Source organism: Erpetoichthys calabaricus, chromosome 10 (genome assembly GCF_900747795.2).
Source record: "Erpetoichthys calabaricus chromosome 10, fErpCal1.3, whole genome shotgun sequence".
Classification (NCBI taxonomy): domain Eukaryota; kingdom Metazoa; phylum Chordata; class Cladistia; order Polypteriformes; family Polypteridae; genus Erpetoichthys; species Erpetoichthys calabaricus.
In genome coordinates this window covers 68,402,050-68,425,018 of record NC_041403.2, presented here as the reverse complement: position 1 = coordinate 68,425,018, position 22,969 = coordinate 68,402,050, and the positions used below count along the sequence as shown (strand labels likewise).

The 22,969-nt window shown below is 36.4% G+C and overlaps 1 protein-coding gene across 1 annotated transcript in view; it reads right to left on the bottom strand.

Moving 5' to 3' along the window:
- The window catches only part of hmcn1 (hemicentin 1), a 281,768-nt gene that overhangs the window by 173,635 nt on the left and 85,164 nt on the right, over nt 1-22,969 (bottom strand). The window contains exons 3-8 of the mRNA XM_028811373.2: nt 21,781-21,939; nt 15,022-15,144; nt 8,569-8,740; nt 8,038-8,144; nt 5,067-5,187; nt 4,081-4,344 (exon numbers count right to left, since the gene is read on the bottom strand). Coding sequence (XP_028667206.2) covers nt 4,081-4,344; nt 5,067-5,187; nt 8,038-8,144; nt 8,569-8,740; nt 15,022-15,144; nt 21,781-21,939 — 946 coding nt within the window. The remainder of the gene's footprint in view (nt 1-4,080; nt 4,345-5,066; nt 5,188-8,037; nt 8,145-8,568; nt 8,741-15,021; nt 15,145-21,780; nt 21,940-22,969) is intronic.

The window sequence follows — 22,969 nt, the reverse complement described above, 5'->3', positions numbered from 1 at the left end:
ATTATATAAAATGTGTTAGCTTCTCTTGAATATACTTGACCTTTGCTTTTTATTGCTTTATTGCATATCATTTAGTGGAAGAAAAGGGATAGAGAAGACTCAAATATATAATTACAGTGGTGTGAAAAACTATTTGCCCCCTTCCTGATTTCTTATTCTTTTGCATGTTTGTCACACAAAATGTTTCTGATCATCAAACACATTTAACCATTAGTCAAATATAACACAAGTAAACACAAAGTGCAGTTTTTAAATGATGGTTTTTATTATTTAGGGAGAAAAAAAATCCAAACCTACATGGCCCTGTGTGAAAAAGTAATTGCCCCCTTGTTAAAAAATAACCTAACTGTGGTGTATCACACCTGAGTTCAATTTCCGTAGCCACCCCCAGGCCTGATTACTGCCACACCTGTTTCAATCAAGAAATCACTTAAATAGGAGCTGCCTGACACAGAGAAGTAGACCAAAAGCACCTCAAAAGATAGACATCATGCCAAGATCCAAAGAAATTCAGGAACAAATGAGAACAGAAGTAATTGAGATCTATCAGTCTGGTAAAGGTTATAAAGCCATTTCTAAAGCTTTGGGACTCCAGCGAACCACAGTGAGAGCCATTATCCACAAATGGCAAAAACATGGAACAGTGGTGAACCTTCCCAGGAGTGGCCGGCCGACCAAAATTACCCCAAGAGCGCAGAGACGACTCATCCGAGAGGTCACAAAAGACCCCAGGACAACGTCTAAAGAACTGCAGGCCTCACTTGCCTCAATTAAGGTCAGTGTTCACGACTCCACCATAAGAAAGAGACTGGGCAAAAACGGCCTGCATGGCAGATTTCCAAGCCGCAAACCACTGTTAAGCAAAAAGAACATTTGGGCTCGTCTCAATTTTGCTAAGAAACATCTCAATGATTGCCAAGACTTTTGGGAAAATACCTTGTGGACTGATGAGACAAAAGTTGAACTTTTTGGAAGGCAAATGTCCCGTTACATCTGGCGTAAAAGGAACACAGCATTTCAGAAAAAGAACATCATACCAACAGTAAAATATGGTGGTGGTAGTGTGATGGTCTGGGGTTGTTTTGCTGCTTCAGGACCTGGAAGGCTTGCTGTGATAGATGGAACCATGAATTCTACTGTCTACCAAAAAATCCTGAAGGAGAATGTCCGGCCATCTGTTCGTCAACTCAAGCTGAAGCGATCTTGGGTGCTGCAACAGGACAATGACCCAAAACACACCAGCAAATCCACCTCTGAATGGCTGAAGAAAAACAAAATGAAGACTTTGGAGTGGCCTAGTCAAAGTCCTGACCTGAATCCAATTGAGATGCTATGGCATGACCTTAAAAAGGCGGTTCATGCTAGAAAACCCTCAAATAAAGCTGAATTACAACAATTTTGCAAAGATGAGTGGGCCAAAATTCCTCCAGAGCGCTGTAAAAGACTCATTGCAAGTTATCGCAAACGCTTGATTGCAGTTATTGCTGCTAAGGGTGGCCCAACCAGTTATTAGGTTCAGGGGGCAATTACTTTTTCACACAGGGCCATGTAGGTTTGGATTTTTTTTTCTCCCTAAATAATAAAAACCACCATTTACAAACTGTATTTTGTGTTTACTTGTGTTATATTTGACTAATGGTTAAATATGTTTGATGATCAGAAACATTTTGTGTGACAAACATGCAAAAGAATAAGAAATCAGGAAGGGGGCAAATAGTTTTTCACACCACTGTATACTGTATACTGTATTAAAGGTATGATATAATGTCACATTTTAATTCTTTTTTGCCCATAAAACAATTAAGAGATTTAAAATAAGAGTAGAAAAAGAAGGCATAAAAATAAGCACATACACTTTGCAAAACAAATTGATGGACCATGGAATTAAACTCAAGGCCACAAATAAATCAGCTTTTTTATATACTTTCAGTGCTAGAGAAGAACCTTCACAATGTAACATTTAATCATAATGCTTGGACAAAGGCATTGGGTGAACAATAAGATGTTTTGCTTGTTCTACCATTGCATATCCATTCATTATTAATACAACATTTAGTGAAAAGACAAAAATTAAAAGAAAAATAGCATAATATTCTGGTTTGGAGGATTTTGGGGGGAGTGTGCAAACATGTAAGTTAGACATTTTGTAGAAAATAGATAAATTATATGGATCAAATCTATATTGTTGAATTTTTGTATTAAAAAGTATTTCTCCCTAATGCAAGGAGTGCTAAAAGAAACTACATGAGCTAAAACAACTGTATTATCTTGGACTTATAATATAATTGAGTTATAGATGCAAGTCTAAAAGAAGGAAGAGAATATAGATGACAGAAAAAAGAGAACAGGGTAGTGAGAGGCACTAAATGTCAAAATTAATTTTCAGACTAAATCACTATACGTTGTTGATAAAGAAGCCAAACAGTTTAGTCATTAAAATATTCTACAAGCCACCAAACTCTATTTCAACAAGTAGCATACTGTTAAATTAAATGAGACAAAATAAAACAAAGGTGATGTGGTGTTCATGGACAAATCCTACCTTCCAGCAACTGAATGTGAAATCCTCATTTAAAAACAGAATAGGAAACTGAAATGATGCTTACTGCTTTTTAATCCATTTTCTCAAAAGCCTGAAAATACGGCAATATCTTTTTACAGCACAGAGTCGGAGGAACAGAAATAAATGTAATGGATCATACACAAACCAGTAATTTGTTTATTACTATTAATATAATAAACATCTATGGAATACTTTTGGCATTTAAAGCTAATTTATATGTGCATGTATGTCCTGTGATGGTTGCCCAACTCATTCAGGGTTAAACACAATGCTGCTGATTACTGAGAAAATGAATAGATGGATAGGGATCTGCAATATTAAATAAACACTTTTATATATTGTCACGCATACACAAGGAGGGAAGAGATGGGGAGCCCTGACTTGCTAAGTGAAACAGGGACAGTTACGTGCTGGCAGACACACTACACTCTCTCAGTTTTGTAGTCTTAAAATGGAGGAGGAGACCTGAGAGGAGCCCTGATATCAATTCTAGAACGTTCATGAAGTCAGCCCCTTCCAGCCAAGTGCTCATATAACTGAAGACTCCCACCAGAAGATGGCAGTCAATCTGCATCGAGCGACTGATGGCGCCCTACTAGCCCTCAGTAACTTAAATATATAGAGGCCAATACTAGGCGTTGCTTCCCTTTATTATGATTATTTTTGAGTTGTATAGTTGCTGCACGTTTCTGTTGTTATATGAGATGCGTCAGATGTCAAACCTTTATCTTAATTTGTGCATTTTTCTCCTTACAGAGTCAAAGTCGTTAAAGGTTGAAATTCAGTTAAGACTTTTAAAAGAAAAGACTGTTAATCTACTGCATCAGGTCATGACATGTGGGCCTCCTCACTATTACTTTTTGTTTAATTTATTTTCATTATGGGTGCATAAGAAATGTTACTTTGAGACAACAAAAATGCAAATTCAAATCATAAGAAAGAATACAGCAAAATGTTTAAATGCTTTAGTGGTTGAGTAATATTTTATCAATATAAAACTTTTAAATCAATTTCAAAATTTTATAAATTTATTCAAAAAACTACATAAATCTAAATTAAAAATAATAATTTATCTTTGTACACATCACCTTGTTTTCACATTTCCCTGTTCAGAATGAGAAAGTCCTCTCTTTAAAGTATTAATGTTATTGACAACTCTGAAGTCCAAGATTAAATCCCCAAACAGAATTGCTGTCTGTTGCTTCATACCATTACCATTTAGTCCAATGAGGCACATGGCTGCTGTTTTTTTGCACAGCAGAAGAAATTTACATTCCAAACAACATTTTACTGCACAACCTGGATGTTTTATGTGAAAAAAAATATATTGTATGTGTCCTATAACTGTTTGAATTAAAAGTAAAACAGGCTTATCTAAAATACATAAACTTCATAAAATCTCTTAATTTTAACTTTAAGCTTTGTGTACCAAGGAGCATTAGAGCAAGCAATATATGTAATATGTCTTTTTTTCTAGATCCTTCAATTATGATAAATATTAAATATTTACAACTAACCTGGAATAACACTTGAGAATGAAACACTGGATACCCTTTGAAATATATAATCACTTGTGTCATAGCCTGTCACTTTAAGGAAGAAGGCTTCATCTGGAGGGATGAATTCAGTTACGTTCCAGATTCCATAAGGCTTTCTGTCAGGGTAGAACTTAATGGGAATTGTTTTTAAAACTTCACCAGATGTACTCAGCAACTCTAACCGATCAGCTCGTGCTGGGTGGATGATGCCAGTGGTATTTAATAGAACAAAGGTGGGTATGCCTAAAGTCAGAAAAACAGTAAGTTAGTTTTAAAACTGCAATCAAATATTCTTATTTGCATTTCTAAAAAAAGTTTGGTTTTATATTGCACTCTTCTTATTGTTCAATGGCTCAGAGCACTGAACACAGCTCCAAAAACGAGCACCATAGTTTAAGGTGAACATTCACACAAACTTTAGTACAAAGCACTGTATGAAAATATATAATAGTGACAACACAGAAAATCAAAAAGAAGAGGAAAGCAAAAAGTCCAGCATGAGGTTAACACTTGATGTAAAACCTTTTGGTCCCAAAATTTTTTATAAGCATTTTATGTTAATGTACTATACTTATACATTTATTTATTAATTTTTACATTTTTTAACTTTTAATATGAGTCAAAAAAGAAATAAATCGTTCTCTTTTGGTTAGTTAAATGGACATTAACCTGCATTCACCTGTGTTAGCTAGTTGTTATGCAAATTCACTTCCTTTACCTTCTACTACTCAATTTTGAATAAGGCGAGCTTTTATAGTCCAAAATATTTTCTTTTTCCCATTTTAAGTCAAATGTTAAAATATACGGAAAAGGCACTGTCACAAGTTCTTGAAGCAATGAATCAAATTGACACAAATAAATCAGTTTAGTTGAACTTAGGTTAGGTTAGCTTATTTTCTTCACAGCACACGTCTACTAATAAAATTTTTGTCAGCACATGCACAAAGAACAACTGAACATCTTACCTTGCACAGGCCTACTTGAAGTTTTTTTAAAGTCCAAAGTAGGTCTCCTTGCAAAACCAGCACGAAAGTCAATGGTGCTGAGTCCTGATATTCTAATAGAATGTCTTCCTGAGCTGGAAGTCTTAAAAATATATACAACAATAGTTTACAAATAAATGCTATTGAATTGGTTAGATAGTATATTTTATGTATTGGACTGTGTTTCACAAAAGCATCATAATGCTAAGCACACTGTGAACTCCATCTTAAGATCGATTGTTAATTTACAAGTGTTTCTCAAACTCCATCAAAACTAAAGTAGCTTGTTAAATTCTTTGTAATCTACAGTATATCATCCCAGACCCAGTCATTAATTACTAAGTGCTACTTAAACTGGCTTCTTGTTACACTGACTATGTCCACAGGCAGTTGTCACCTCACTGAATATATTAAATTCACATTATGACTCTGATAATTTAAAATACTAAGATTTTTCACAATCATATCACTTTGGTGTTTAACACTCATAACATCCAAGGGTCAAATTTGTCCGCGTTCTATGAATGAAATCAGTGAAAGCATCCTAAATTTCATTTATTCAGGGTGAAATGCTGTAACTTTTCCTACATTTCTTCAATTAGGGAAGAGTAAAAAAACAAAGTATACATCCTATAATTTGTAATTGCTCTCACTGTGGTGCAGTGGAGTTCCAGAGCCATTATAACCCTTCATTGATTGTACATGATGAGGTTTAGATTCAACAGGGCTGGCTACAATTGCATCTGACTAGGTTCACTCAGCAGTGTAATTATCAATTAAGTTTGTTAGCTGTTTAAGTCTGGAGCAAAAAGGGCAATTACCTTTTCACATCAGCAATACACGTTAGATAACTTTATTACCTAAATAGATTAAGCAGCAATTCAGAAATGATGTTAAATGTTTACTCTGATTCTCTTTATCTAATACTAGCTGTCCTCCACGGCTCCACCCACATAATAGTGAAACAGGACAAACTTTAAATATCAATTAAAAAAATTTTAAAAAATGTAATAATTTGTATTGAGAAGAATTTATATTGATAGATTTCATATCCAAGGGCCTCTTGATATACAATATTTTTGGTTTTGCTATCAGAGGTGAGAATGTAGCTGTGATCTCTTTGCCAAAAATGCAAAAAGTTGGCAAAGTATCTCTGGCCAAGCAGAAGGTAGGTACACTCCAACGTCAAAAGTTGCCACTCTATCTGATCATGTTCAGCTCTGACAGGAGAGCGTCCCCCGCATGGGGAGAAGAGCAGGTACTGTCTAAAACACACGTAGTTGTGATCTCTCTCTCTCAAAAACGTCAAACATTACTCTTTAACAATCTCTAGATGATAATGTCTGCTGAACAGACCGGTTTCACTACGTAAGTGGAGGCAAGGTATGCTCCAACATGTGGCAAGAGGTAAAGCGACTCGAACGGAGGCTGGCGTGTGAGTGAGGATGGCCCCGCCCAGCTCCCTACTCCTGAGGTCCCGCCTCCCCCTCCCCTCGGCCTGCAGCCTGTCTCTCAAATTCAACCGAACTATAAAACTTAGCGTGATGAGAGAAGTCGCAAAATCAACAGTAATGTTCAAGAAAATTATAGAAAAAAATATGATCTAAATACATTAAGTAGTTCTCTTGTTTAAAGCGGACAGACATAAAGACAGACAGACAGACAGTTAGATTTTATATATTTTGTCTAAAGATGTGAAGCATTTCATAGTGACAAATAAACAAAAATAGATGATATGAGGAGGGTGGTGAAAACCTTTTCATAATACTATAAACATAGGATTGTCTGTACTACAGGGTAAGATGGTCAATCAGGATAAAATTGGGTGTCAAAATCAGGACAAATTAATGACATTAATGAAATGGCATTGAAGACATTGCAAAAGTTAAAAAGTAAAACATAAGGATGTTAATAATTCAGGACAAAACAATAATAACAGCATTTATCAAAGATCATTAACTAAAAAATCCATACATGCATACATACATAAATATATAAATAAATGATAGGCTGGTTAATTCATTAATTACTCTAATGCATTTGGTAATATATTTATTTCATTGTTTATGTGTCCCAATTTATTCATTCCATGTAATCATTTGTTCATTTTTAGAACCTTGGTTATTTCAGCCTTTTTAATTTATTCATTTATTTAAAATGTTATTTAATAAAATATTTATTAAGGTTTTACTTCATTCATAAAGGTTACTTTTTCTATTTCAGTCTACTCTTCTGCATGTGCAATTATTTGGCACATTTGAATTTCAGATTTCTATAGTCTTCTATGTACTTTACCTAATGTGCATTTCAAATTGCACATTTAAAATGAAAATTAAATATATTTTTAGAATTATTTTTCAGTGTAACAAATCCTTCATTGTTAAGTATGGTATCTAAAACCCAAACTTTACTGCACTTTTCATATAACCACATATTGGACTCCTTAATGTAATTAGTGAAAAAGTAATGTAATTTACAAAAATAAATAAAAAATGACACAGTAACAAATCACAACATAACTATGTCAAATGAAAAACAGTGATATATATTAAAATAACCAGAACATTAATCATTCATCATCAAAGTAATTATTTAGATTAAAAGAAGTAGAAGTAGTTAGCTTGAGGAATCTGCATTTAATTTCCATCCCGTCACCATCTACGTAAAGTTTACACGCTTAGTGTTTTTCTCCAGGTACCGACCTCTATTTAAAATGTTTCAATAATGGACTTACACAATAACCACCCGTGGATGAGACATCAGTCTAATGCCAGGATTGCTCAAATCCTAATCCATGAGTCAGTTAACAAAAAAAAAATTAAGGAAAACATTTGACATTATATAACTGTAAGTGGTTATGGATCACAGGCTACAATATTTTAATAATAAAGTGTGTTGATAAATTAAAGCAATGTTCACTACAATTCAAAGGGAACTTTTGGTGCATTCATACCTTTATAGACCACATTCCTGGATTTGGGTCCTTAACATTTACAACTTTGGCAGAGTTAGGAATATGAAGCAGTTCATTCAAGCCTGCTCCCTTTTTTATCAATTTCCCTAAAAAACAACACAAAACAAAACATTGCACATTTAGGATATGAAAATCACAGTTTTAGAGTTCAGGTTGCTTATACTCATTCCTTATGCTGTATCTAAATAAGTCAATCATCCTTAGAGAGTTTTGATTTTCCAGTTGAACTGGGTCATAACAGTTTTCTGTCCTTTTTCACTTCATATTAAAATGCTATATGAGTATCACTATTTTTAATTCACTGCCTGAAAATGTATTTGTGACTTATTAGATTTTAAATTGAAGAACATAAAAGAAGTACAGGGGGTGTCTCAAATAATATACACCACAATTATTTAGTTAAACATCAAAAAGTATATTAGTTTTAAATGTTATATTTGAAGAGGAAAAAAATTCCTAACATACTAAAGTATACTTAGGTTTGAGAAAATTAACCAGCAAAATTACTACCTTGAGGGTCCCTTATTTCAATTAAAGGGGCAGGGCCACTTAAAGCAACTGTTACTTCTTTTAAACTTGGATCAAAAGGAATCTGCCAGCTATATGAAGTCCCAATATGGTGATCAGTTGATAAAAGATGAACTTTTGAGGCTTGGACAGCTTCTTCAACCCATTTCAGTACCTAAATAAAAGTAGTAAAAAACTGAATAAACAAATACATGTTTTACAATAAATTTATTCCATAACAGATACTGTGCAATTATCCATTACTCATTCTGTTATTTTAATAATACTGTTGACAATATTTCTATTACATGAAAACAACATATTGTGAATAACCTACACATTTAGTCAAGTAATGTCACAGTGAATAACAAAAGAGTGCTAAAGTATTAAATTATTCTGTGTGAAGCTACAATATCCCATTACCTTTTCTGTGCTTACTGTACTCATTTTATCATCTGTAGGAATTATCTAATAAAGATATATTCAATATAGACCATTCAGTCATTCGAGCTTGTTTGTTTAGTTAGTAGATAAGCTGGCCCAATATCTCATCCATATACTTCACTATACCTTTAATTAAACTTATTATTAACCCCATGCATGACTTGGGCTTAGAATTCTATGCAAATATCATGAAACCTGAGCCAGACTCAGGATAATATGTAATGATCCAAATAAGTCACAGGACAGTATTCTGCTGACATGTAGCAGATGAAATAACATCATGCTACAAAACAAAATTACTATTTCTAAGGCCAGGACAGTTTATGTTTTGTCTGAAAGAAAATGTACTGATTCTGTAGGTATAAAGGGTTAATTGCCAAAATGATTACTTTTAATTATTATTTTAGATTTAGGGCGGCACCGTGGTGCAGTGGTTGCGTTGCTGCCTCTCAGTTAGGAGACCTGGGTTTGCTTCCCGGGTCCTCCCTGCATGGAGTTTGCATGTTCTCCCTGTGTCTGTGTGGTTTTCCTCCGGGTACTCCGGTTTCCTCCCACAGTCCAAAGACATGCAGCGCAGGTTGGATTAGTGATCCTAAATTGGCCCTAGTGTGTGCTTGGTGTGTCTGTGTCCTGCAGTGGGTTGGCGCCCTGCCCGGGATTGGTTCCTGCCTTGTGCCCTGTGTTAGCTGGGATTAGCTCCAACAGACCCCCGTAACCCTGTTCGGATTCAGCGGGTTTGAAAGTGGATGGATGGATTTTACATTTACGTGGATCACAAAGAGGTATTCAAACCATAACACTAATGATCAAAAAAACATAAAAATAAACATAAACAAATAAAAAAACTTTAAGGCAGCAAGAATATGAATATGTATATTTCAAGACAGCTACACTAAGCTGAGTTCTCAAACAGCATCTGCAAAAGAGGCACATGGCCATGTCTGGTGATACAGTAAGCGGATTTAACAATTTTTTTCCCTTGGACTGGATACTTAAAAACCTTTCCAAACACTTTTCTAAGGGCTATTCTACAAAAACAAATCAGCTATATGATCAAGCATTATTTTCAATGAACACTGGCTGTATTTCTTGCCATTAGTTCACACACATGATGACAGCATATCATACATGAGGATGTCATGACACTCTCTGTGCATTTCTGGTAATTTTTCATAAGAAGATCCAGAAAACTCTTGGCAGTTTTACTAGATCATAAACTTGGAAATTGCTAAGTCAAGTTTCCTGGAACTTTTAACTCGGCTGTGCTCAAACATAATCTCAGCCAAGAAATTTCCCATTAAATACATAAAAGGAACAGAAAACAGTGAGAAAGAAACTGTCAGTACTGGAAACTGTAAGCTACTGTAACAATGAAAAAATAAAAATGAAATATTTTTTAGTTCTTGACAGTAAATTTAAGGTAAAGTATATTCTGATGATGCTGTGTCAGTAAAGTGATGTAACGCTTTCTGAGTAGACATAAATTAAAACATCCAAATACAGTATATCTCATCTTATTTTCATACTTAATTGGAAGGTGTAAACAACAACAAAATTCAAATCAGAGGTAATACATAAACTATCCATCCATCCATTATCCAATCCGCTATATCCTAACACAGGGTCACAGGGGTCTGCTGGAGCCAATCCCAGCCAACACAGGGCGCAAGGCAGGAAACAAACCCTGGGCAGGGCGCCAGCCCACCACAGACATAAACTATGAATGCTATAAAATGAATTTTTGTGTAGTCTTTGTAGGCTTTGTTTTCCAATTTTCAATGACTTCAATTCCTTCACTAAAATAGGTTTAAAGAATATTTTCTCAACTAAAACATTTCATTTATGTCTTTGACCTGGTCCCAACAGACTTCTCTAAATATTTTTTTTATTTGCTGATTGATAGTGCTAATAATAAGTTTGCAAAATAATAAAACTATGCAAACTTAACTCAGATGAGTGATTTATAAACCAGGTACACAAAGCCCAGCACTGACATCATGGTTTCTCTGCCAGAATATCTTGTCTCTTCTACTATTCCCACTAAGCACTATTATCACTGTTACAGCTTGTCTCCTGTATGTAGAACATATCTTCTGCCGTTTGTTTCTATTTTTTGCCGTCTTTAGATTGTGTGATGTTTATTTTGTTTGCAATTTTTTTACATGAGTGCGTCTCACTTTCTTTGCATGTTGTTCTCATTATTTGTGTGCTCTTCATTGTGTTTTCATGTTTCTTCTTCTGAAATTGTCTTTGCATACTGCACTTCAGGGTGAAAGCACGTACAGTACCACAGAATGACACAGAAAAGGGAAATTCAGTCCATAAGTATGTGAGAAAAATATACTGTACCAAATCTGCCTGCATGCTGGAGCAATATTTTAAAAAATTCCAAAATATTTTAGCTTTTTACACTAATAACATTTACAGTCGTGGAAATACAATTGAATTTTCAATAGATAAAGGTTTCTCACATTCACTTTTACAAATTTTAATCCGGCCAATAAGATTTATTTCTGAACAGAATTTCATTCAGTTTCTTGTTTTATTCACAATGAATGGCTACTGTGGTTACTGTGAGTAACAAGGCATACAGAATTATGCATGAATACAATGGATCACATAATAGCAACCAGGATACTGACACAACACCCACATTTTTACAAATAAAATTGATTTTAATGACATCGCAAATTATGTCTTTCCTTGAAACACAAGCATTCCCTGCCATTGTCATTTAATAAAAATGACATTGAAGAAATCATTTGTTCGTGTTTAGTTACTGCATTACACACAGTTCTCAAGTGATGCACCCCAATGACCTAAATGATGGGATTAATATTTGGATGGATAAACAGCAATAATAAAAAAAAAAAAAACTAGATCACTGATAAATAGTAAGAAATGTAGGCTATTAATCTCTTTTACACTTTGTTTATTTAGTTGTCAATAATGGAGGAAATACAATGTTGCACTGAAAGTTACAAATTGTTATTTCTTCTATTTCTGCTGTATGATTTCATAACCAAAAAAAAAACAGGAGGAAACAAGTCTTTCAAACTCTGAGTAACTCACAGAGATACTTCATCACAATTATGTTCCTTTTTTAGAAGCAGATAAAACCACGAAAATTCTAGGAATGGGCTTTCTAATATCCATTTAAAGCTTTAAAACTAACAATCAGCAGCTCCACACATCCTTCCGCAGCTGATTTGAATTAAAGAATGACTGTCGGGGTCCCAGATCTGATTTAGAACAATCACTAAGATTGCAAACAACTTTTTCTAAACAAATGAATTAAGAATAATGGAATTTTGTTTTCAGTTAAATAACACTTGTTATTTGCTCCTCTTTGCTTTTGTCCTCACAATTTACGTTTTTCTAAGAGAAGGTAAATTTCTGTGTATGATTAAACAGTATAAAGTAAAATTTTTTGTCACATTTAAAAGTAATGTGTAAAAACAATTAAAAAACATATTTCTTCAATAAAATTATACCTGATTACTTTAAAAATTGTTAATGTAGGAGACCATCAAAAAAATTTTCACAAATAAATGCAGTAAAAGGTTCAAATAAACTAAATGTACAGTCTTAAAATATCAGTGTGTGATTATTCTACAAAAATAATTTTTTCAGTTTTCATAACTCAAAACTTTATAACTTTTCAAAACTTAAAAAAATCTACTACTGCAATTGACTCCCAAATTAACAATACTATAAGAATTCAGAAATAAAAAATGTCATTTTCATTACTTTTCTATATTATCATCCTTATTTTAAACTCACTTACTGTAGTCACTGTTACATTTCTCTGCTCTATAAGAATCCATCCATCCATTATCCAACCCGTTATATCCTAACTACAGGGTCACAGGGGTCTGCTGGAGCCAATCCCACCCAACACAGGGCATAAGGCAGGAAACAAACCCCGGGCAGGGCGCCAGCCCACCGCAGGCCGCGCACACACACACACCAAGCACACACTAGGGACAATTTAGAATCGCCAATACACCTAACCTGCATGTCTTTGGACTGTGCGAGGAAACCCACGCAGACACGGGGAGAACATGCAAACTCCATGCCGGGAGGACCCGGGAAGCGAACCCGGGTCTCCTAACTGCAAGGCAGCAGGTAAATACTGTACCCAAACAGAGGCCAAAATGGATTGACAGTGTGTGTGAACAGAGTGTGTGTGAACAGGCATCCCCAGGAAGGTTGCTGTTCCATTTTCCAGTCGGGAGCCAGTATAACACAAGGATAGAGGGTGACTGCCTCCTGGAGACATGTGTTCCCCAATAAACTAGGTGGCATTATACATTGGGCAAGCTCCCATCACCCACAAGGCTCCATGGAAGTTGTAGTTCTGGAAGGCAACCCTGTTGGGATTCTTGGGTGTCATTGGAGTGAGCTCCAGGGAGGTGGAATTCATGGTAGGTGAAGAGTTGGTGAGGAAATTAAAGGAAAAAGAATGTGTGGGTTTTTGCTGGTTTGTTGATGGTTTATTTATATATATTTGGAGTACTGTATTATAAATCAAGTACTGTGCTGAATAAAAAGTCACCATATGGATTAGATCCTGAGTTGTGGTCAGTTATGGGTACAAAGGGTTTGGGGTACAAAGCACGCCTTAACATAAATAACACTAAAATTGGCAAATGAAAGTCTATTTGCTGTAATTGTAAAGAAGAATTAACTAAACACACACCCCACATATACATACACCAATCAGCCACAACATTAAAACCGCTGACAAGTGAAGTGAATATAGCATTGGTTATGTCAGTGCATTGGCACCTGTCATGGGGTGAGACATATTAGGCAACAAGTGAACAGTCAGTTATTGAAAATGATGTGGTGAAAGCATGTGTAAGGATCTGAGCAACTTTAATAAGAGACAAATTGTAATTGCTAGATGGCGGGTCAGAGTATCTCCAAAATCACAGGACTTGTGGGGTGTTTTCAGTATGTAGTGGTTAGTAACTACCAAAAGTGTTCTAAGGAAAGACAACTGGCGAAAGGATCATGGGCGTTCAAGGCTCACTGATGTATGTAAGGAGCAAAGTCTAGCATGTCTGGTCCAGTCCCACAGAAGAGCTACTATAGCACAAATGCTGAAAAACCAATGCTGGCCACGAGGGAAAAGTGTCAGAACATACAATGCATCGCAGATTGCGGCATATGAGATGGGGCTGCGTAACTGTAGACTGGTCAGAATGCCCATGCTAACCCCTGTCCAACTCTGAAAGTGCCCACAATGGGCATGTGAGCATCAGAACTGAATGATGGAAGGAAGAAGATAGCCTGGTCTGATGAATCACATTTTATTTTAGATCATGTGGACAGCCGGTTGTGTTTGCACCATTTACCTAGGGATGAGATGGCAGAAGTTTGCACTTTGAGAAGATGGCAAGCTGGTGGAGGCAGTGTAATGATCTGGGAAATGTTCTGAGAAACCGTGGGTCCTGGCATTCATGTGGATGCTACTTTGACACGTACTACCTACCTAAAGATTGTTGCAGACCACATATACCCCTTCGTGGCAAAAATATTCCCTGATGGAAGTGACCTTTTTCCTTAGGATAATGTGTCCTGTAACACTGCAAAGATTGTTCAGGAATGGTTTGAGGTACATAACAAAGAGTTCAAGGTGTTGACTTGGCATCCAAATTACCCAGATCTCATGCCGATTGAGCATTTGTGGGACATGCTGGAAAAACAAGTCCGATCCATTTAGACCCTACCTCTGATCTTACAGGACTTATTGGATCTGCTGCTAACTTCTTTGTGCCATATACCACTGGACACCTCCAGAGGTCGTGTGGAATCCATGCCTCAACAGGTCAGAGACTGTTTTGGCAGCATGGGGGGTTTTGATTTTAATGTTGTGGTTGTGTGTGTGTCTGTGTTTTAAAGAAAAAATGTATAGGAAATACTGTAGCTTTAAAAATGAAGCGGGCATAGAATTACCTGCAAGGAACAGCAACATAGCTTCAAATGAAAAGGAAAGAAGCTTACCTCATTAACTTGTTTTTTATCCAAGTGAAAGATTTGCCCAGAGCTTGTAGAAGCTATCTCTTCATAAACTTTATAACCAATATGTGCCCGATCATCACAATCTCCAGTCAGTACAAAAACGACCTAGCAGAAATATAGGTCACACATTTGAAAAATGTAATATAATATACGTTCTTTCATCAAATAGCTATACTACAGTATATTCTCCATCAGACTGGCTGAAAATGTAACCAAAACAGACAACATTATGGTTAAACCTCACTCCAGTCAAAAAAGACTGGATTTTACATGGTAATCTGTCAAGCACAGAGTTTAAGTAAAAATGTACATAACTTATATCATTTCATATAATATTCATATTACATAATTTCAGCCTTTATTATTCTTTTTGTTTTATGCATTTCAGTTCTGCACCCCTTATGCTTTAATTATTTCATGCTCTTCATTTTAAAATCATTCAATTGCAATGGCCATTTCAGCTAACAATTAAAATGCTTTTAATACTTGGTTAATCAGTTTAATACATGAATATATTTAAATTTGGGTGTACAGTTTAAGAATGTGTGTTTATAAGAGAAAGCTGTCTGCAGTATTCATCTTCATCTTTCAAGCAGCAGCACATAAAATGCAAATTTTAATACTTTGTCAGCACTGTGTTTGCTCATTCAGGAAGTGCAAATCTGGATTTGGTTGAAATGAAGCTTCAGGAGTTAAAATACTAAACAAACATTTTTTCATAGTTAACTAACAAAAAGTTTATCGATACAGAGAAACAGTTAAAGTTAAATGCAAATTTAACAAATACTGTATAACTTACTGTATAAAACCCTCATCAGTGCTCTCATGACTAGAATTAGGTACCTCATAAAAGAACATACTTATTATAGAATGTTTAATCTACATTCAAATATAACTGAAGGAATATGTTATTACCATGAAACATTGAAACTGCAATTACTGGGCTAAGTTAGTACCCGAATGTTAACTGTCATTCATTTGAATGTGCTGATTGTTTATAATGCTACCTCCGTGCATATCATCAACATTCGACATACAGTAGCTAAAAGGAAACATAAATATATCGAGTCATTGTATAAAAAAGCAGAATCATATGTCTTTTTTTATTCTGCAGTATAAATGTAGTGCCAAAAGAACAACTTTTCAAATAATATAACAAACCTGGTTAATTCAGTTCAAGGTTGTGTGACTTACAGTCTTATCACAGCAAAATCTGGTACAAGGCAGGAAAAAATTCTATTCATTTAGGAGCTATTTAAATACATAAAAAATCTTTTACACTGAGTATTTACGTAACAAGAAAGAAAAAACATATATAAAAACAATACATGGTGAGAAAATGCTATTGACATTAGACATGAATGCATAAAATTCTGGTGGTAGAAAATGTTATGACCTATAAATTTTACAGTTATTGCCTAATATGCAGCCATTAGCTGTTAGAGTTTATTATTGGTTTGATAGACTGAGTTGCTCCCTTACTGAATAACACTGGCCGTGATCTTGTAATACTTCAAAATTAGCTAGACATGCTTTATTTACAGTGATCCTGTTGCAGCAGTGTCTTCCACTTCTTGTAACCAAGTGAAATTTTGCACAGCATTAATCTATCGCCACACCCCAAATGAATGCTTCTTAATTTTGAAAGACATTCCACATGAAAATAGAAAGTATTTGTTTGGTTTTGCAGGGATCAGTGACAGACATTGTTCTAGTCACATGAAAGGTTGTCTCAGACAATCAGAAAGTTCTTCTTTATCGTTTGAAACATTACTTACCTACACTTTACTTTTCATGTACACTGTTATAAAAACCCACTAAAAAAAAATGTTCTTTAAATTAATTAATTAATTAATTGAGCACAAATGTTAACAAAATAATTCAAGAAATGGGTTGAAACAAAAAATACAAACTTTAATTTTAAAAATACCAGGCTTTTCATAATAATTTATCAAATAACGGCATAAAGGGTAAGAACCCTAAAAGAATGAAACACAAAAAAGCCTAAACCAAGAATACTTTGTTTACAAATGCTACACATACTAAAGAGGTAGAAACCCAAAATGACAGAAAACCTCAAAATGAGAAACTATAAACCTCAGAATGAAGCAATAATTTACTTAATTAAACAGAACAAACAACAGCAATTAAGTCACCGGAAAAGATGAGGACAGGCAAGATAAAGACAAAGGGAAATTAAGGCAGTACTGCAGTGGTTAAAGTGGGCCTTAAGGAGATCTAGATAGGAACCGAGATTACTTCTCTGATGGTTGCACATCTGTATGATTAGGGGTCCTGCCCACTTGGACTTACTTTTAAAACATAAGAAAATAAACATAATAAGAGAATAATAGCTGATGCTGCATTCAGGCACAGTCGTCATGGCAGCTATGGCCCAGTCAACTTATCACTTGTTCACATGTGTTCTCACATTATCACACTCATCATAGCTCTATAATTGTGAAATCATTTGGACAATCCCGATTTTTAAAAGTCATTCAATTTGAATGTGATACTTGAAGCAATAAAGCTTAGGTTAACAAGTTTTGTTTTTTTTTTACAATACTGAATAAAAGACAATATCTTTACAATACTGAATAATGGACAATGTCTTAACATGGTTTGTTTTGATGACTGATGTTATAATTAAATTAATTTTGTCAGTTTTCTTGTTTTGGAGATTTCTGAACAAAAGTGGGGTCATTTCTGGACAAAGGGGATGTTTAGAAATGGTTTCTATTTAAATTCATGGTAATTAGATTAGAACATTAGAACACTCTAGACAAGAACAGGCCATTCAGCCCTACAAAGCTCGCCAGTCCTATCCACTTATTTCTTCCAAAAAAACATCAAGTCGAGTTTTGAAAGTCCCCAGCGTCTTACTGACTACCACACTACTTGGTAGCTTATTCCAAGTGTCTATTGTTCTTTGTGTAAAGAAAAACTTCCTAATGTTTGTGCGAAATTTACCCTTAACAAGTTTCCAACTATGTTCCCGTGTTCTTGATCGACTCATTTTAAAATAACAGTCTCGATCCACTGTACTAATTCCCTTCATAATTTCCATCCATTCTCTTCCGCTTATCCGAGGTCAGGTCACGGGGGCAGCAGCTTGAGAAGAGATACCTAGACTTCCCTCTCCCCGGCCACTTCTTCTAGCTCTTCCGGGGGAATCCCAAGGCGTTCCCAGGCCAGCCGAGAGAAACAGTCCCTCCAGCGTGTCCTGGATCTTCCCCTGGGCACCAATCCGCCTATCGATCTCACGCTCCGTTCTTCCCTCACTCGTGAACAAGATCCCGAGATACTTGAACTCCTCCACTTGGGGCAGGATCTCGCTTACCAACCCTGAGAGGGCACTCCACCCTTTTCCGGCTGAGGACCATAGTTCCTGTAGGACTCCTTCTTCAACTTGACGGCATCCATCACCGCCGGTTCGGGGATTGCCTTCACGACAGGCACCAACCTCCTTACGGCCACAGCTCCGATCAGCCACCTCAACAATAGAGGCACAGAACATGGCCCATTCGGACTCAATGTCCCCCACCTCCCTCGGGATGTGGTCGAAGTTCTGCCGGAGGTGGGAGTTGAAGCTACTTCTGACAGGGGGCTCTGCCAGATGTTCCCAGCAGATCCTCACAACACGTTTGGGCCTACAAGGACTGACCGGCATCCTCCACCACCATCGAAGCCAACTCACCACCAGGTGGTGATCAGCTGACAGCTCCACCCCTCTCTTCACCCAAGTGTCCAAGACATGTGGCCGCAAGTCCGACAACACAACCACAAAGTCGATTATCGAACTGAGGCCTAGGGTGTCCTGGTGCCAAGTGCACATATGAACACACCTATGTTTGAACATGGTGTTCGTTATGGATAATCCGTGATGAGCACAGAAGTCTAATAACGAAACACCACTCGGGTTCAGATCAGGGGGAGCCATTCCTCCCAATCACGCCCTTCCAGGTCTCACTGTCATTGCCCACGTGAGCATTGAAGTCTCCCAGCAGAACTAGGGAGTCCCCAGAAGGTATGCCCTCTAGCACCCCCTCCAGGGACTCCGAAAAGGGTGGGTATTCCAAACTGCTGTTCAGCGCATACGTGCAAACAACAGTTAGGACCCGTCCCCCCACCTGAAGGCGGAGGGAGGCTACCCTCTCGTCCACCGGGCTAAACCCCAATGAACAGGCTCCAAGTCTGGGGGCAATAAGTATACCCACACCCGCTCGGCGCCTCTCACCAGGGGCAACTCCAGAGTGGTAGAGAGTCCAGCCCCTCTCAAGGAGATTGGTTCCATAGTCCAAGCTGTGCGTCAAGGTGAGTCCGACTATATCAAACCGGAACCTCTCGACCTCGCGCACTAGCTCAGGCTCCTTCCCCTTCAGAGAGGTGACATTCCATGTCCCAAGAGCCAGCTTCTGTAGAAGGATCGGACCGCCAAGGTCCCCGCCTTCAGCCACCACCCAACTCACACTGCACTTGACCTCCTTGGCCCCTCCCATAGGTGGTGAGCCCATGGGAAGCCTTCATAATTTTAAACACTTCAATCATGTTACCTCTTAATCTTCTTTTGCCTAAACTGTAAAGGCTCAGCTCTTTTAATCTTTCCTCATAATTCAACCCCTGTAGCCCTGGAATCAGCCTAGTCACTCTTCTCTGGACCTTTTCTAGTGCTGCTATGTCCTTTTGTAGCCTAGAGACCAAAATTGCGCACAGTACTCAAGATGAGGCCTCACCAGTGCATTATAAAGGGTTAGCATAACCTCCTTGGACTTGTACTCCACACATCATGCTGTATAACCTGACATTCTGTTAGCCTTCTTAATGGCTTCTGAACACTGTCAGGAAGTCGATAGCTTAGAGTCCACTTGGACTCCTAAATCCTTCTCATAAGGTGTACTCTCGATTTTCTGACTGCCCATTGTGTATTCAAACCTAACATTTTTACTTCCTATGTGTAATACTTTACATTTACTGACATTAAATTTCATCTGTCACAAATCTGCCCAAGCCAAGTCCTTCTGTAATGATAAAACGGATTCCAAATTATCTGCTAATCCACCTATCTTGGTATCATCTGCAAACTTAATCAGCTTGTTACTTATATTCCTATCTAAATCAACTATATGTATTGAAAATAGCAGTGGCCCTAGCACTGACCCCTGTGGAACACCACTCTTAACATCGGCCAGTTATGATAAGGTTCCTCGCACCATCACCCTCTGCTTCCTGTGTCTGAGCTGATTCTGCACCCATCTAAAAACATCACTCTGAACTCCTACTTCTTTTAATTTGATGCCCAACCTCTCATGTGGCACCTTATCATGTTATGTCATGTCATGTTAGATGTTTGCATTATGAAAATGTACTTTACAGAGGGGTTTTCAGGAATGGATTAGCTTTATAAAGCAGGGGGATTTGTGCAATAATTCATATAGAAAGGGCAAGATCAGTTAAAATAAAATTAATGAAAAGTCAGGTGCAAAGCCCCAATAAAGTCCAACTTGTGAGTACTACAAGTGAAAGGCAACTAAGTCTGAGAAGAAGCAGGTAAAGATATTCTGAAAAACCTGAATTACATAAACCAGCTCCCATTGTATGAGTCAAACAAAACACCAATAAAATTCACCTCAGTTTTGTTTAAACATTTCACAGTATACTCTGTGAAAGAACAGTAAACATTAAGAGTTGGCAATATGTATCTCCGTGAATAACTTATTGAACAGAAAGGCCTTGCCAATAAAAAAGTGACAACCTACAAATGGTTTGAGCCTTGATTTTAAAATGTTAGTAGTCTGAGATTATACTAAAATTGCTCCTCTGATCTCTACATTCTTGGTAAGAAACAATTTTTGGATGAAAAACTTCTTTGTTTGCACTGAAAAAATGGTTCAAGGAATTCATAGACTTAACAATCTTTCTGATTTAACAACATTTTGGACAAAAATCTTTGCATGCTTGGTGTCACAATCTTTCCTAATCCATTAACAACTGTATTTGGTGGACTCCCAGACGGCCTTAAAGCGGAGAAGGACAAACAAGCTGTAATTTCCTTTACAACACTACTTGACTTATCTTGCTCAACTGCAAGAATCTCACCTCACCACTCTTAAGTCAGTGGGTAAGCAATTGGAAAAAATCAAATTCTCACTTAGAGGATCCGTTCAAAACTTTTTTTAAAATATGGCAAGATCTAATCAATAACATTTTAGAAAATGGTTCCATTTTGGGGAAACGGATACCCTTGTTTTCTTGCTCCTTTTATAGAGTGGCTTTGGTTGCTGGCTCCTCTCTTTTTCTTTTGGATAGAAGTTGAATTTTGTTTTGAGTTGTTAAATTTGTGTTGACTGTATGGAATGTTATCTGTTTCAATTTAAACAAATAAAAATATATACAAAAAATAACAATCTTTGTGATTTCTGTTCTTTTTCCTTTATCCTGACAGTCCATATGCAGGAATGAACATGCTTTAGTCCTTCCACTGAATGTTAAATAATTATTGAATTAAAAAATACCAACAGGGACATCATGATGAGAACTGCTACTCTGCAATTTGAGTGATTATCCCAAAAGACTTTAATTGGAAATTCTGTTTATTTAGATGAGAACAGAGTAGCTAATGCCACTCAATACTAAAATAACATTGTAACACAACATAATTTACAAAAATATCACACATAAATCTGAACTTGGTTTCCTGATTTATTATTAATATCATTCATTTATTTGTTGTGCTTTTCTTACCTGAGACTGTTTTTGCTGGATAAGCTGTAGGACTTCGTTTGTGAGCTTGTAGTCTTTTGAACGAGCATCTGTAAAAACATAGATGAAGGAACCTGGCAGAGATATTTCCAGAGCAATCTTAATAGCACCGATGCTCATTTCTGGGCAATCCCCTCCTCCCTGGAAAAGAAAACATCAAAACTAATATGAAAGAAATACATGCACAACATATTTTTAGGTATTGTTTTATTCTTCGTTAAATTTGTTTTTGTAATAAGTATTTATTTAAAAATCTGGAATATATTTGATAATTTACTAAAGCAGCAAACTTATAAGGTGATGTGCTTCATGATAATACTGTAAAGTATCTACAGTATATTAATTAAGAACTTGAAGCAGCAGGCAAAGAACTAGCTCCTTACCAACAGAATTTGCTTATATTAATCAACCAAGTATATTTTTATGAAACTTTACCTTTCTGCCTTGTGTCCAAGTGGTGCTGGGATAGGCTCCAGCTCCTTACAATTCTGAATTTGATTAAAACCATACGAGAATGTAACGTCATGCTATATCTTTTTGCATCCCCATTCCAGACATTGTTATGGCTTGAGACACACACACAGGTGCTATTTTTTATCTAAGGATGCTGTTTGCTTTCCTTCTTTGTCTGAAATTAGCATTAGTTGAGGGAAACTAGTTAGTTGTGAAACTGTACATTTGACAACAAAAATGTAGTGTTAGTAAATATAAACAAAGGGGGTAGGTTGTATAAAATGTTTGGTTAGAGAAATCCTCAAGCTGTTTTGCAACTTTTCAAAAATCTTCTAAAAAGAGCATCAGTGAGACGAGAAACTTCACACCAGTATAACAAAAACCACACCCATGCAACTTCCCCTTTGAAGGGATTGTCTGTTCAAAGAAGTGAAGTACATATGTGTTTCACTCTGGGCTATGCACATGATTCAGTGAAATAACAAGCATACAGAACATTTAAAATAATAGTAACAAACAAAACTGTATTTCAAAGTGAAATAACTGCAATTTCTAAAGTCAAACAGAAGCCAAGGGGCACTGAGAGAAATGTCAGTTAATCTATTAATCAACCTACTTAGTCCAGTCAGCATCACAGAGAGCCATATCAATTATGAAATAAAAATATTCAACATGGGTGGCACGGTGGCGCAGTGGGTAGCGCTGCTGCCTCACAATT